At 40.2% G+C, this 16,521-nt stretch overlaps 1 protein-coding gene across 2 annotated transcripts in view; it reads left to right on the top strand.

Annotated features, from left to right (window-relative positions):
* Positions 1–16,212, top strand: part of RAB4A (RAB4A, member RAS oncogene family) — a 103,915-nt gene extending 87,703 nt beyond the window's left edge. For both annotated transcript variants that reach the window (XM_073560224.1, XM_073560223.1), the window contains 2 exons: positions 10,992–11,129; positions 14,712–16,212. In XM_073560224.1, coding sequence (XP_073416325.1) covers positions 10,992–11,107 — 116 coding nt within the window. In that variant the 3' untranslated portion in view covers positions 11,108–11,129; positions 14,712–16,212. The remainder of the gene's footprint in view (positions 1–10,991; positions 11,130–14,711) is intronic.
* The last annotated feature ends 309 nt before the right edge of the window (positions 16,213–16,521 follow it).

Genomic DNA, 16,521 nt, shown 5'->3' with positions numbered 1-16,521 from the left:
GTTTGTCCAAACAAAGCTTTTTGACTACATGTGGGGTATTGCTGCACTCGTAAAAAAAAAGTGGGTAACGAAGTGTGGGGTCCACTTTTTGGTGTTACCTCTTGCAAAAGTGAGAACTTTGGAGATAAACAACATTTTAAAAGTAAAATTATTATTTTTTTCTTTTCATTCCACATTGCATTTATTCCTGTATAGTAACTGAAAGGTTTAAAATATTTCACGACAACAGTTTTAACTCCTTTCTGACATCAGACGTACTATCGTGCCCATGAGACCCAGCACAATTTGACCATGGACGGAATAGTACGTCTTAGGCCTGTTTCACACTTCCGTTTTTTCAAATCCGTCAAAATCCGTTGGTTTCCGTAAAAAAACGGATCCGCCATTTTTTGGCAGGATCCGTTTTTTTTGTCCCATAGATTTCCATTAGTGGTTACCGCGGATCAGTCAAAAAAACGGATCCGTTTTTTTAAAAACGGATCCGTTTGCATCAGTTTCCGTCAAAAAAACGGAAACGGATCCGTTTGGCGGACACAAAAACGGAAGTGTGAAACAGGCCTAAGCAATCGGCTGCGCTCACGGGGGGAGCGCGGCCGATAGCGGCTGGGTGTCAGCTGATTCTGACAGCTGACTCCCGGCACTAGGTGCCAGGAGCAGTCACAGACCGCTCCCGGCGCCTTAAGCCCCGAAATACTGCGATCTAACAAGATCTTTAACAAATTTAACATTTAAAACAGAAACAAGCACAATGTACAAACAAAGTATGAAATTATTTTATTATTCCACATGGAAAATTTCTTTAAAATTATGATAAATGACAAAGATAAATTATTCAAGCCAAAATAACCTCTATGGCTGACAAAAAGAGGCTATGAAATACTTAAAAATATGTGATTATACATATACAAAATCAAAATGGTACTGGCCCTTTAATTGTAGCCATTATAAATTAATAATAAATAGCATCATGAACAATTGCATTAAAGCCTAGCAAGCCATAGCCAATACATATGAATAATCAGTCACCGCATTATAATTATATTAGTAACTCACATATAAAGTTTCCTGTGCCACTTCCCTCACCCCGACGCGCATTTCGTCCTCTTCATCAGGGACAATGAAGAGGACGAAACGCCCCCTGATGAAGAGGACGAAACGCGCGTCAGGGGTGAGGGACGTGACACAGGAAACTTTGTATATGAGAGTTACTAATATAATTATAATGCTGTGACTGAGCCCTGGTAGTGAGGAAACACATGGAGAGTGTTTTTCATTATTCATATGTATTGGCTATGGCTTGCCAGGCTTTAATGCAATTGTTCATGATGCTATTTATTAATTTATAATGGCTACAATTAAAGGGCCAGTACCATTTTGATTTTGTATATGTATAATCACATATGTATTTCATAGCCTCTTTTTGTCCCGCCATAGAGGTTATTTTGGCTTGAATAATTTATCTTTGTCATTTATGATAATTTTAAAGAAATTTTCCATGTGGAATAATAAAATAATTTCATACTTTGTACATTGTGCTTGTTTCTGTTTTAAATTTACATATGAAACAGATGGGTTGTTAAAGATTATATGTGAGGCACATTGATTTATCTTATTGGATCTTTTGGTTGATTATAACAATCTAACAAGATCGCAGCATTTGTGAGTCGGCACAGGGGCCTCTACCTTTCATTGCCATGGCGAGCGAGATGTCGTCATGACGACATATGGTTCACCAGAGCTAAGGCTACTTTCACATTAGCGTTTTTTAGCGCAGCGCCTCGTGCGCAATAGAAACACATGCATGCGTTTTAACCAGTTTCTAGCCATGTTAACTCTTAAAATGCATGCGTTTTGTAACGCAGGCGTGCGCATGTCTGTTCCCAGCCGGGCTGAGCTGCGGTGAGATCCGGGGTCACTTATAAAATTCACATACCAGGAAACAGTAGATTAGTTATAAAAAGGGGGCACTTGTTGGGCATTGCCACTGTTAAGGCACATCTAGATAAGTTCCTTGGGGGGTCTAGTTTCTAAAATGGGGTCATTTGTGGGGGGTTTCTACTGTTTAAATGCCCAGGCCTTCAAACAAATGATGCAGTGGACCCAAGTAGTTAAGATGGCGGCAACACAGGTGCAGAAATACCGATGAGGCAAACACTCACAACCTACCAATCCCAATGGAGGAGGTGGCTGCTTGGTATATTACTGCACAAAAAAGACTTGTATGCGGCACTGTTCACACAATGGAAATGCACACACCATCCAGGTTAACAGCTCGTAACCCCTTTTGCTAGGATTTTTTTAATTTTTGGAGAATCTCTAACATTTGGATGGCGCTAGGCAAGCCCGCCTGATCTAATAGAAGGGCGTCACTAATAGGCTGTTAACCTGGATGCTGTGCATTTCTATTGTGTCAGCAGCGTCACATACAAGTCTTTTTTTGTGCAGTAATATCCAAGCAGTCACTCCCTCCATTGGGATTGGTAGGTTGTGACTGTTTGCCTCATCGATATTTCTGTTGCCGCCATCTTAAATACATGGATGTACTGCATCCTGATAGTGCATTTGTTTGGAGGCGTGGGCAGGTAATCAGCTCTGTCTTTTACTAGTAGTTTTTAAATTTTGTAGGATCTCTAAGACCTCTTTTTGTGCTATATTTGTTTAGGGTTTCTACTGTTTAGGCACATCAGGGGCTTTGCAAATGGCACATGACGCCCGCAGACCATTGCATCAAAATCTGCATTCCAAAACATCTCTACTTCCCATCTGAGTCCCGACCTGTGCCCAAGCAGTAGTTTTCTCCCACATATGGGGTACCAGTGAACTCAGGACAAATTGGACAACAACTTTTGGAGTCTAATTTCTCCTGTTACCTTTGGGAAATTAAAAAAAAAATAGGGGGCTAAAAAATCATTTTTGTGGAAAAAAAGTTTGTTTTTTTCACTGCCGGGCATTATAAACTTTAGTGAAACACTTGGGGGTTCTAAGCTCTCACCACACATCTAGATAAGTTCCTTATGTGGTCTAGTGTCGGGGTCACTTGTGGGGGGTTTCCACTGTTTAGGCACATCCGGCGCTCTCTAAATGCGACATTGCGTCCGATCTCAATTCCAGCCAATTTTGCGTTGAAAAAGTCAAACGGCGCTCCTTCCCTTCCGAGTGCTGCCATGCGCCGAAACCGTGGTTTAACCCCACATATGGGGTATCCTCGGTACAAATTGCACAATAACTTTTGGGGTCCAATTTCTCCTGTTACCCTTGGGGAAAATAGAAAAATTGAATTTGAAGTAATTTTTTTGTGAAAAAAGTTAAATGTTCATTTTTTTTTTTAAAACATTCCAAAAATTCCTTTGAAGCATCAGAAGGCCTAATAAACTTCTTGAATGTAGTTTTGAGCACCTTGAGGGGTGCAGTTTTTAGAATGGTGTCACTTTTGGGTATTTTCTATCATATAGACCCTTCATTAGAAATCGCTGTTTAACTTTTAACCCAATAACTTCCTAACAAAAACAAATTTTGGTTCCCAAATTGTGCTGATGTAAAGTTGACATGTGGGAAATGTTACTTATTAAGTATTTTGCATGAAATATCTGTGTGATTTAAGGGCATGAAAATTCAAAGTTGGAAAATTGCGAAATTTTGAAAATTTTCGCCAAATTTCCTTTTCTTTTCAAAATAAACGCAAGTCATATCAAATAAATTTTACCACTATCATGAAGTACAATATGTCATGAGAAAACATTGTCAGAATCACCGGGATCCATGGAAGCGTTCCAGAGTTATTACCTCATAAAGAGACCATGGTCAGAATTATAAAAATTGGCCTGGTCATTAACATGCAAATCACCCTCGGAGGTTAAGGGATTAAAGGTTGAGGGGATACATATACAGTTAGGTCCATATATATTTGGACAGAGACAAAATTTTTCTAATTTTGGTTCTAGACATTACCACAATGAATTTTAAACAAAACAATTCAGATTCCGTTGAAGCTCAGACTTTCAGCTTTCATTTGAGGGTATCCACATTAAAATTGGATGAAGGGTTTAGGAGTTTCAGCTCCTTAACATGTGCCACCCTGATTTTAAAGGGACCAAAAGTAATTGGACAATTGACTCCAAGGCTATTTCATGGACAGGTGTGGGCAATCCCTTCGTTATGTCATTATCAATTAAGCAGATAAAAGGCCTGGAGTTGATTTGAGGTGTGGTGCTTGCATTTGGAAGGTTTTGCTGTGAAGGAAACATTCGTTCAAAGGAGCTCTCCATGCAGGTGAAACAAGCCATCCTTAAGCTGCAAAAACAGAAAAAACCCATCCGAGAAATTGCTACAACATTAGGAGTGGCAAAATCTACAGTTTAGTACATCCTGAGAACGAAAGAAAGCACTGGTGAACTCAACAATGCAAAAAGACCTGGGCGGCCACGGAAGACAACAGTGGTGGATGATCGCAGAATAATCTCCATGGTGAAGAGAAACCCCTTCACAACAGCCAACCAAGTGAACAACACTCTCTAGGAGGTAGGCGTATCAATATCCAAATCTACCATAAAGAGAAGACTGCATGAAAGTAAATACAGAGGGTTCACTGCACGGTGCAAGCCACTCATAAGCATCAAGAGGCTAGACTGGACTTTGCTAAAAAACATCTAAAAAAGCCAGCACAGTTCTGGAAGAACATTCTTTGGACAGATGAAACCAAGATCAACCTCTTGGCAGAGAAAAAGTATGGCAGAGGCGTGGTACAGCTCATGATCCAAAGCATACCACATCATCTGTAAAACACGGCAGAGGCAGTGTGATGGCTTGGGCATGCATGGCTGCCAGTGGCACTGGGTCACTAGTGTTTATTGATGATCTGACACAGGACAGAAGCAGCCGAATGAATAACCGTGTGTGTGTGTGTGTGTATGTATATGTGTATATATATATATATATATATATATATATATTTATTATGTGTTTGTGTATATATATTACTCAAAGTCCACTCTCCCAGTAGACCATGGCACCTGCAAACCATAACAGTAAAATCTTTACTATAATATGGTGCTTCTTCCATTTTGAGTTTTGCACTGTGCCTCAAAAGTAGTTTTGACCACATAAGGAATACTCAGGAGAAGTTAAACACAAATTGTAAGGTCCATATTGCTCCGTTACCCTTGTGAAAATGAAAAATTTGGGGCAAAGCCAACGTTATTGCTGGAAAAATGTATTTTGTCTTTTTCACAGTCAAAGTAGTTTCTTATTACATGGAGGGTGCTAGCATACTCATAAGACATTACTTAACAAACTGAGAAGTCCATTTGTTCCTATTAGCCCTCATAAAAATTAAATTTAGGTGAAAATATAATGTCTTTATGTCCCAATGGTATACATTTCTGTGAGGCACATGTGGTGTCAACATGCTAATTGTACCCCTAGATGATTTCATTGAGAGGTCTAGTTTATAAAATGACCTCAGTTATGGGGGATTTCTGCTGTTCTGACACCTCACGTGCTTTGCCAATGTGACATGGCACCCGCATACCATTCCAACAAAATCTGAACTCCAGCATGGCGCTTCTTCCCTTCTGAGTTTTGCACTGTGCCTCAAAAGTAGTTTTGACCACATAAGGAGTACTTAGGGGAAATTAAACAACAAATTGTAAGGTCCATATTGCTCCGTTACCCTTGTGAAAATGAAAAATTTGGGGCAAAACCAACGTTATTGCTGGAAAAATGTATCTTGTCATTTTCACTGTCCAACGTTATAAACTTCTGTGAAGCACTTGTAGGTTCAAGGTGCTCACCACACATCTAGATACATTCCTTGAGGGGTCTAGTTTACAAAATGGGGTCAATTGTGGTGGGTTTCCACAATTTAGGCTTATCTGAGACTTTCCAAACGTGACATAACGTCCGCTCTGATTCCTTCCCTTCTGAGCCCTGCCGTGCTCCCAAACAGTAGTTTTCTCCCACATATGGGGTATTGGCATACTCGGGAGAAATTGCACAACAAATTTTGGAGTCCTTTTTCTCCTGTTACCCTTGTAAACATAAAAAAAACAAATTGGGGCTAAAAACATTTTTATGGGAAGAATGTGTTTTTTGTTTGATTTTCACTGCTCTACGTTATAAACTTCTGTGAAGCAGTAGGTGCTCACCACATATCTAGATACATTCTTTGGGGGGTCTGGTTTCCAAAATGGTGTCACTTATCGGGGTTTCTAATTTTTAGGCAAATCAGTGACTCTCCAAACGCAACATGGCGTCTGCTCTCGATTCCAGCCATTTGTACGTTCAAAAAGTCAAAAAAGTCAAAAGGTGTTCCTTCCCTTCCAAGTCCTGCTGTGTGCCCAAATAATAGTTTTCCACCACATATGGGGTATCTGCAGTACTTAGGAAAAATTGCACAACAAATTGTATGGTTCATTTTCTCCTATTACCCTTGGTGAAAATAAAAAATTAGGGGCTAAAGTAAAATTTTTGTGGATAAAAAAAAGTAAATTGTTCATTTTTTTTTTTTCACTTCCACATTGAGGGCTGCAGTTTTCAGAATGGTTTTACTTTGGGTTATTGTCAATCATATAAGCTCTGAAAGACACTTCAAATGTAATGTGGTCTCAAAAAAATGGTTTTGTAAATGTAAATTTCCTTGGGAAAATAAGAAAATGCTAATCAAGTTTGAACCCTTCTAACTTCCTAACAAAAAACATTGTTTAAAAATGATGCAGATGTAAAGAAGACATATGGGAAATGTTATTTATTAACTACTAGCTGTAGAACCCGGCGCTGCCCGGGCATAGTAACTAACTACGGTTAGTTATAATAAATTATAAAAGCTGTGTATAGCCCCGCCCACGCCACATTCCCTATAATTTCTCACATCATCCTGTCAGCCAGAGCTACCGGACTACTACCCCTAATATCCCACTTCGTCCCGTCAGCCAGAGTCACCGGACTTCTAATATCCCACATTATCACATCAAAGCCACCTAACTACTACTCCTCATATCCCTCATCATCCCATCAGCCATAGCCACCAGACAAGTACCACTAATATCCCACATCATCCCGCCAGAGCCGCTGGACTACTACCCCTAATATCCCACATCATCCTGTCAGCCAGAACCACCGGACTACTCCCCCCTAATATCCCACATCATCCCATCAGCCAGAGCCACCGGACTACTCCCCCTAATATCCCAAGTCAGCCAGAGCCACTGGACTACTACTCCTAATATCCCAGATCATCCCGTCAGCGTGGGGTCAGAACCAGAGCACTCAGTGGAATGGCCCTATCTTCCATACCAGAGATCCCTTTAAAAGAGGCCTGGCATCAGAACCAGAGTGCTGAGTGGATTTGCCCTGACTTCCATACCAATGATCCCTTTAATAGAAGCCTGGGGTGAGAATCAGATCGCTGAGGGTTTTGCCCTAACTTCCATACCAATGATCCCTTTAAGAGGCCCTGGGGTCAGAACCACAGCGCTGAGTGGAACGGTTTTAACTTCCATACCGGGGATCCTTTTAAGAGAGGCCTGGGGTCAAAACCAAAGCGCTGGATGGATTTGCCCTGACTTCCATACCAATGATCCCTTTAATAGAGGCCTGGGGTCATTACAAGAGCATTTGAAGGCAATTGCCCTAACTTCCATACCGGGGATCCCTTTAAGAGAGCCTCGGGGATCAGAACCAGAACCTTGAGTGAATTGCCCTAACTTCCATACCGTGGATCCCTTCAAGAGAGGCCTGGCGTCAGAATCAGAGCGCTGAGGGATTTGACCTCACTTCCATACCGGAGATCCCTTTAAGAGGGGCCTGGGGTCAGAACCAAAGCGCTGGATGGATTTGCCCTAACTTCCATACCGGAGATCCCTTTAAGAGTGAAGATGTGCCTATGGGATGGAGGATGTGTGATGGGTATATGGGTATGGGAGGGGGGATTCATTTCTGTCATGTGCTCTCTGCTCCTTTCTGGGGGGCAGACAATGGCTGGGAGCTTATATTCCCAGGGATGCTAGATTTCTCCCACAATGTCAGTGTCTGCTGAGGTGTTGTCAAGTGGGAAAACTGTTGCTCATAGCAACCAATCACAGCTCAGCTTCTTTTGAACAGCGCTGGTGAAATGAAAGATGCTTCGTGATTGGTTGGTGATACACACACACATTCAATTTTATATATATATAGATTTTGTGTGGTATAACTAGCAGGGCTGTGGAGTCTGTAAGCCAAACCTCCGACTCCCTCATACATGGCTCATGTTTAAGTGATATATTTACCGTAGTAAAATGGTAACATCAGGCTTTCATTCACCATTATGATGCAGTAATTAAGCTATTTAGATAGAAAAAAAAATATTTATTGGAATACAATTTTTTAGAATACAAAAAAACATTAAAAATTGTAAACATGCAATACACTATGCAGAAAGTGGGGGGGGAAAAAACTTTTTCAACAAACGTACTGAATAACATTTTTTTGGTTTATGAATTTGTTCTGAGAAATAGTATCGCGTCCTTCATAGATGACCTCAAATCTAACCTAATTATTCCTTACCAGAGCCTTTTTCCTCTGATCTGTAGAGGAGGAACTTTGCTACTGAGCATGTTCATAAAGTTCAGAATAGATTAATCTCAACTAAAAGCCCAGATCCTTAGATGCGGAACAGAACAGACATTTATAGGACATTTCATAACTTTCTAAAATTTTATGTCAAAATATTCAGCATATCCTACAGAGAACTATTGAACCCAATTTATTATGTGTTTCTGGAGTCCGAGTCCGTCCATTTTATACAGACTCTGACTCCACAGCCCTGACAAGGGCATAAAAATGTAAAGTTTGAAAAGTGCAAAATTTTCACATTTGTGGTTAAAATTTTCATATTTTCATAAATATACGCAAATCATATTGACCAGTATTTGCCACTATCATGGAGTACAGTATGTCACGAAAAAGCAATTTCATAATCACTAGGGACCGTTGAAGCGTTCCGGTGTTATTACCACAAAAAATGTGACAATGGTCAGAATTGAAAAAATAGGCCTGGTCATTAAGGTCAAAATTAGCTTTATTACTAAGGGATTAAAAATGTTGGCAGTGTACAAGTAACATGTCATATGTAACTGTCTTGAAACAAATTTGATCTGAGCCAGTGAGAAAACACGATGACCTCTGTGGTTGTAGTCTTATGGTATGGCCAGATGGAACGGCTGTAGACCAGTTTTCAAATTGCTTGTTGAACAGTTCAATTTTGTAGGGGAACAGTTGTATCACTACCAAAACTGTCTGCTGAATGTAATGGCCACATCATTTTGTGGGTAAAACAGCAAAATTAAGTAACTGCTTAACAATTAGCTTTATAATAGCAGCATCATCAGGGTGGTGTATTTTTCAGCCTCTTTTTTACCTGCTTTGTCTGGCCTTACACTAAGGCTGGGTTCAGATGGCCATTGCAGTCCATATGCAAACCACATGGAGACCCGCTGTTAGTATGCGGATCGTGAATATGGCCATCTGAACCTGGCCTAAGGATGCATTGAGAGTCTACATGTGACATTTATAATGTCCATATTCTGTTCTTAACGAGGTGAAGACATCTTTAAATTACATATCCTCTACTCATTTAAATGTTGTCTTAATCAATTCTAGCCTGAGCCATATTCCACCCATTCATTTGTGAGAAAAATTTTAGCAGTATGTAATCTATATGCATTTTTTTGTTCATGATGCATTGAACCTAATTGTCATGTAATTACTTTATTTTGTTTCACCCCCCATGCGCCATTAAATGTTTTATATTGTTTTCCATTGAATTTATTTGATGTATGGGTGATTTTGTACTTGTTTTGTTTTATTTTTTTGTGTGTGTTTTTTCTTTAATATATATACACCTTGTTTTTCCCGTGAGGTCATTAAAGACCTTTGGCGTCATTTCAACATTAAAATGTAGCATCCTGTAGTCACATTATTATTGGCTACCGCTTTCCGAACTGTATACATGGCGCTCATTCGGCACTGTGTATGCAGCGCTCAGGAAGGCAGAAATTTTAATAAACTCTCTCCTTTAATGGAGAGTTGTCTGTGTCTGATTGCAAGGATGTTTTAAAATGTCTTTGCACTGTCATTTGCACACTCACTCGGATGTTCTAAGGCTAGTTTCACACTAGCATATGGCAGAGCTGCGGAGGAATGCGGACTTCCTCCGTGAAGCTCCGCTCACTGCCGCACCTCCTCCGTTCAGCTCCAACCAATGTCAGCATGCGGCCTGCGTGTACTCTATCTTTAGCATTGGGTACACAGGCCAGGCCGATGTATGCGGAGGTGAACGGAGGAGGTGCAGCAGTGTGCAGAGCTTCACGGAGGAAGTCCGCATCCCTCCGCAGCTCTGCCATACGCTAGTGTGAAACTAGCCTAAAACATTCATCAAAGCTATTACCAGAAAACTGTTGTAAAAAGCTTTACAAATTTGCAACATTTTTGTGCAATGCATAGTTGTGCAAAAATTTTTGTGACTTTTAGCATTTTCACGCCAGTTTGAATTGGCTCTGTTGTAATGGGTGGAGTTAGGGAGGAGCCAGGGTGTTGCCATGCCCATCCAGTGCGTTAAAAGTCCTTGCTTTTTGTACTTCAGAGTCTGGAGTAACATTTCTGGTGCAGCACTCGAGATGCTCCAAATTCATTATGGTGTATTCTCCTCTTAATGAATTCAGAGCATCGTACTCCAGCAAGATTGTGAGTGTGCCATATGTCAGTCTTAATGAATCTCCCACAAAGAGTCCAAATATAGTATGTGTTTGGGCATAGCAGTCACTGAGAATTTCCTTCAGTTTCTTTAATCACCTGAATCCACAAAAGACAAAATGTCGCTTTAAAATTACAACTTCACTTTTTTCAAAGCATTCAAGCAGGTCATGAAATACATTTGTTTGGTCTCTATTTTGCTATGACTTATTCCGATGTGTGCCTAGCCTTTTAGAATTTTTATATTTGTTATCTTCTCTTATCAGGTGAACTTGATCCAGAAAGAATGGGGTCAGGTATTCAATATGGGGATGCTGCTTTACGACAGCTGAGATCACCGCGCCGCTCACAGACCCAAAGTGCTCAGGAATGTGGCTGCTAGAATCTGTTCTTAAAGACACAAGGTAAATAAAAAGTGGTTAAATAATTTCATCAAGGTGGGTTGACCTGGACAATTTGTGGCCTGTGAGACATATCCGGCTCTTTGGACCAGGCGCACCAAAGGGCTGGAAATTTAAGGCAACGAAGCACAGTGGTGGCAGCATTGCAGTGGGCGCCTTACTTGTGTAGGCCCGACCCTTCGATGCAGGTTAGGTGTGCACACGACATTAAAGAATGGAGGTGAAGGCAGAAGGTTTGTGAGCAACAGAAGAAAGCTAGAATGGGAGCAAGACAAAGACCTGAAGGCGAAAGAGAGCAGGATTGTGACAGGAACAAACAGAAACCATTACGGTGATGGAGCCTGAGATCATGGCAAGGATAAGAGATCAGAGTAAGGCTATGTTCACACATTGTTTTTGATGTGCATTTTTCCCACAGTCAAAACCTACTCTATTTGCAGTAAAAAAAACTTGCTTCAAAAAAGCAGGTTTTCCTTAATTTTTGTCATGGTATATTTATCTCTTGTGCATGCTGATAAAATTTAGTGCATAAGAAAAAAATCTGTTTCCATTTCATCAGGTTTTGGCAGCAAAAACTAATACTCTGTTTTTTGCACCACCCATTGCTTTCAATGGGTAAAAACCGCTGAAAGTGACATGCTGCATTTTTCAAAAACCTAGGTTTTGCTCAAAATACTGAGGACAAAAAAAGATTTCTCAAATCTCAGACTTTGCTGGTACTGTAAAACACAACTGTAAATTTGCATAAAAAAGTTGGGAAAAAAAGCAACGTGTGAACATAGCCTATGAAACATAGCCAATCAAGTGACATCTGTGCTAATTAGACTCATGGCTGAATAACAGTAGCTGTTTGAGCTACTGCTGTTAATTAAATTTATAAAAATCTTGCATCTTTACACAGGTATGGCCTATCGGGTCCATTTCTTCAGGCTATACAGGCTTTATATTCCTTGCCCAATGCTGTGGTTAAACTCCCCCATGCTTCTCCCTCTCATATCAGTATCTCAAATGGATCTCTCTTCCCTGCTGCTTGTCCTCTGCATAGAGCCCTTGGCTTCCAAAATAAGGAATAATCCAGATATCCAGGGCATTAAGGTACGGGAGAGGGAGTTCAAGTTGTCTCTATTTACGGATGATATTCTCCTCACCAACCCACACATTTCCCTCCCCAATCTTCAGTCTACCTTGACAGAATATGGACTACTCTCAGGGTACAAGGTAAATACGACAAAGACTGAAGCTCTCCCAATTAACTTGTCACGCGCAATGGTGGACACTCTGAGATCCAAGTTTACATTTGCATGGAAGAACACCAAAATTAAATATTTGGGTATCTTCCTGACTGGCTCTTACGACTCCCTTTATAGACATAATTTCCCGGCCTTCTTTCAAGAGATTAATGGGTTACTTTCTAGATGTTCTAAACCTCCTCTCTCACTTCTTGGCAGAGCAAATTCAATAAAGATGTCTATCATACCTAAGTTTGCCGGTTCTGATTGCACGAACGGTGTTGAGGAGGTTTCAGACCGTGCTTCTAAATTTTTTGTGGGATCAGAGACATCGAATGGCTAAATCAGTACTCACATCTCCAAAAACGCAGGAGGGTATTACCTCTCCAGACATCTGGAGATATTACTTGGCCGTGCACCTTAGACGGATACCAGCTTGGGCCTCCTTGCGGGCTTATAGCAAATGGGTAGAAATCCAGAAACTTTGGATGTCTCTAGCGCATCCCAATTCATTGCTATAGGGAGATGGGAGTACATGCCCCTCAGTCCGTCTGCTGGTCTCTATGACATTTACAATGAAAATTTGGAGGGTAAGCAGCAAGGCCTTTCCATTGATCTCCCTCAAGTCCCCTATGATATCCTTCCTTTTTACACCCTCCATTCCTGATAGTCTTACTGCAGCTATGACGGAACCATGACTTCAAGCACAATTATTTTATTACGTGGATATTGTAGACCCCTTTAACAGAAATATTCTTCCTTTCCAGACTCTTAGAGAGCGGTTTAAATTCCCACTTAGGACCTACTTCTCATATTTACAAATCTGCCATCTGGCCTTAACTTTATATAAAAACACAACATTCTCTACCCCCACTCCCTTTAAGTGACTCTGTAAAGGGAATCCCTCAATAAATGGTTTGATCACGTACATGATACTGATGCATTGTTATCGTACGCCGAAGGTTTTATATAATATGTACCCTGCCATGTCGGATAGATGCTGGAGATGCCTGGGGGCTGTGGGCTCATTGCCACATATATTCTGGGATTGCCAGACTATATCCCCGTTCTGGAAGAGTTCAGGGGTTGATTTCTCAGATGTTGGATGTAGAGATTCCTCTGGATCCTGTGACTTATTTGCTTAATGTTCCCCTGTGCCTTTTTCCCTGTGTCTTCCCTGTGCGCCACTGGAAGAAACATCTAAAATGTTTTGCATAATTTTGCTAAAACTATACTTGTGGTTGTTATTTGTACGAGAAAAAGGAAAAGCTTTAAAAAATAAACAGTTTAAAAAAAAAAAAAATTCTATGGTTTTGATTTGTTGGTACTGGTAAAAATACATGTTGCGATAAGCTCTATTGTAACACGCAGTAGCAGCTAATCGACATACTTAATTCTGCTTAATATTTGATAATGAAAAATAGTAGTAGTAATACAAATATTATAATAAGTAATAATAATCTTAACATTGAGCAGAATTATATTCAGCCTATTGGTTTGGCCCTCGACAACAGTCATAGTCTCTCACATGGCCCCTCAGGAATATAAATTGCCCATCCCTGCTCCAGAGTGAGAAGTGAAGCGAATAAGGAGCAGTTAGGGAATTGTTGGGATTTATGTGCATCGTAATTATAAGAACTACTACTGGTTCTAACTTCATGGCTACCACTATTCATATATTTTAGAAGGAGCTGCTACTTAATCAACTTTGCTGAACAGAGTTGTAAGACATCACAGAAAAAATAGCAGCCATATTTGCAATATCGTGTCCAGACACAAATGCACAACAGGATGCAGCAGGTCCTCCATAATAAAGGTGGGGGCAGCACAGGTGCAAAATACTAAAAACAACCACTTACTAACCCATCCAGCGTCCGTGGAGTGGTTGCCTAGTATTCTGATTGTAGATAGATCTGCATAGGGCGTCATTCACACCATTACATGAGGTGCACTTCTATCCGTATAGCAGGCTATTACTGACGCCCCTACCATTACATCAGGCGGGCTCCAATACCGACTGTGCACCCACATTACCCAGCCACCACTGAACAACGTTATAAGTAATAGTTGATTACGTGGCAGTATGTTGTGCCATGTATCATTGACATCCTGATTATTTTTTTGGCTGTGAAAAAGGATGGAAATGCCATATATTATGAGACTTCTGTAGCACAATTTTTCAAATCTATCATACAGAGAAGTATTTTTACCTGCTGACATACTTATGCATTTGTTATTAATAATAACGCCCTATGCAGTCTTTTTTTTACCTTGTATTTGAGCTTTTCTGAATGTGTTAGAATGTAAGCTGTTTAGATGCACCTTGTTACTCATATTTTTTTTTCTTCATTTTTAGGTGTATATATCAATCTAGGACCTAAATAAAGATGCTTTCTGCCATTCTCCCTACTACTCTTTCTGCAGAACAAGGACAGACTTGTTGAGGAGCAGCACGAGAGTAGCAAAGTGCCGTGGCGAACACTAATGTACAGCAGACTCCTAAAACTAGTGTCTGAAATCATTTACTGGATAATACTATTTACCTTATGTATTGTATCTATATACTTTTCTATTGTCTATTACCCTGTCTGCACATATATTCTGCGTTCCCTTTAGAAGGTCATTTTATGAGCACGGCTTGTAAAATATTTTCTTTTTCCCTTTGCTCATAATTAGTGTAGAAACACAAGAATTTATTAGCTTTTAGCTGTGTGAAATAAAACAGGATTTGGGATTCTATCTACTGACTTCCATAACCATATGAAGGACCCCTCCTAATGCCTTGTGTGGGCAGTCGTCGTGATTTGCCCACACAGTATTGGTAAAGTAGGATAATTTTCCAACCGCCTCGTCTTACTTTCTGCCAACTCCAGTATACATTGCTGGCCTTCTCTTGTGCAGTGACAGATTAAATACATTACACCTCCTACAAACTTTTTTTTTTTCATATTTAAATGTTTGTCACAACAATCGTATTTTCCAAGCCTTTTTTATGTTTTTCTTATTTTGCAACATGCACTTTGTCATTCTACAAGACCTATTGAAAATTCTTCATAAACCATCAGAGCATGCAACATTTTGAAAAAATGCCACTAACCCTAAAAACGCAATCAAATCAATATGTTTGTATGTATAGACTTTAATTGTAACATTTGACCGTAGCGTAAAAAAAATGAAAAACACTTCTGGGTAGAATCTGTAAATGCAGTCACCACTGTTTATGGCAAAGGATCTAATCAGTTTAATATGTTTTGGAGACTTGACTATTTCACAGTATTAATACCAAGCTGTACCTCCATATTTCCATCATGTACATGGGAGGTGGTGAGGTACTGCATATGTGAACATGACAGCGATAGGGTTTTGCACAAAAACTGCAATATTTTAAACTCTGCTAAATATCTGCTTTGTGTACTGTTACATATTCTGGATCATTTGTGCTTTACTAGGCTTTAGAGCAGGTGCAGACATAAGGAGCCATTGTGCAAGGGCTGTATATGGGCCCTTTGCAGTACTGTAGTTCATCATAATTACCCCCTTTATGTCTGTGACGGAAGGTGATTGATGCTTTGGAGGTGGAAATACGCACCCTTACTACCTGGGCCCCCGTGCAATTGCATAGGTTGCACCAGTGGTATGCCGACCCCTGCTTTAGAATGCTAAGACTTTATTTGTTCTAGATGTATGAAAAACTAGTTTGCCTTATTCTGTGGTGACATACCGCCTAACTGGTAATACTTGCTTGTCCGCGCTAGTTAGAAAGCATTTCTGTATTATGAAGGACACCCTCTGTTGCAACAGCATGTATAAATAAACATCAATGTCCCCTGAAAATCTTTGGGGCTTATATTCTAAAACTGTGTCCTGTCAGTTATAATTAGTTTATGTATTGGTAATTGTAGAATTATGGTGCTTCTCAAGGTCATAATGTAGACCAAGATATGAAGTGCTGTAGTGAAGTAAACACTTCTGCATGGGGCACTATTGGGCTGCATGCACAGGGTTTTTTGAGGAGTCTTTTGGATTGGGTCTGTGGCGCCCTGCGTCTTTATCGCCACAAAAGGGGTTAAATATGTACTGTTTAGTATGTGTTTTGTGAGCAATGAGTTTTGCTTTCTCTGCTACAGACAATACACACACACAATTTGTCTCCCTCCCTCATTTGT

Source organism: Dendrobates tinctorius, unplaced genomic scaffold, assembly GCF_039654945.1.
Source record: "Dendrobates tinctorius isolate UK_male_01 unplaced genomic scaffold, ASM3965494v1 ptg000293l, whole genome shotgun sequence".
Classification (NCBI taxonomy): Eukaryota; Metazoa; Chordata; class Amphibia; order Anura; family Dendrobatidae; genus Dendrobates; species Dendrobates tinctorius.
The sequence above is the reverse complement of the archived record's forward strand: the minus strand, read 5'-3'. Positions and strand labels throughout refer to the sequence as shown.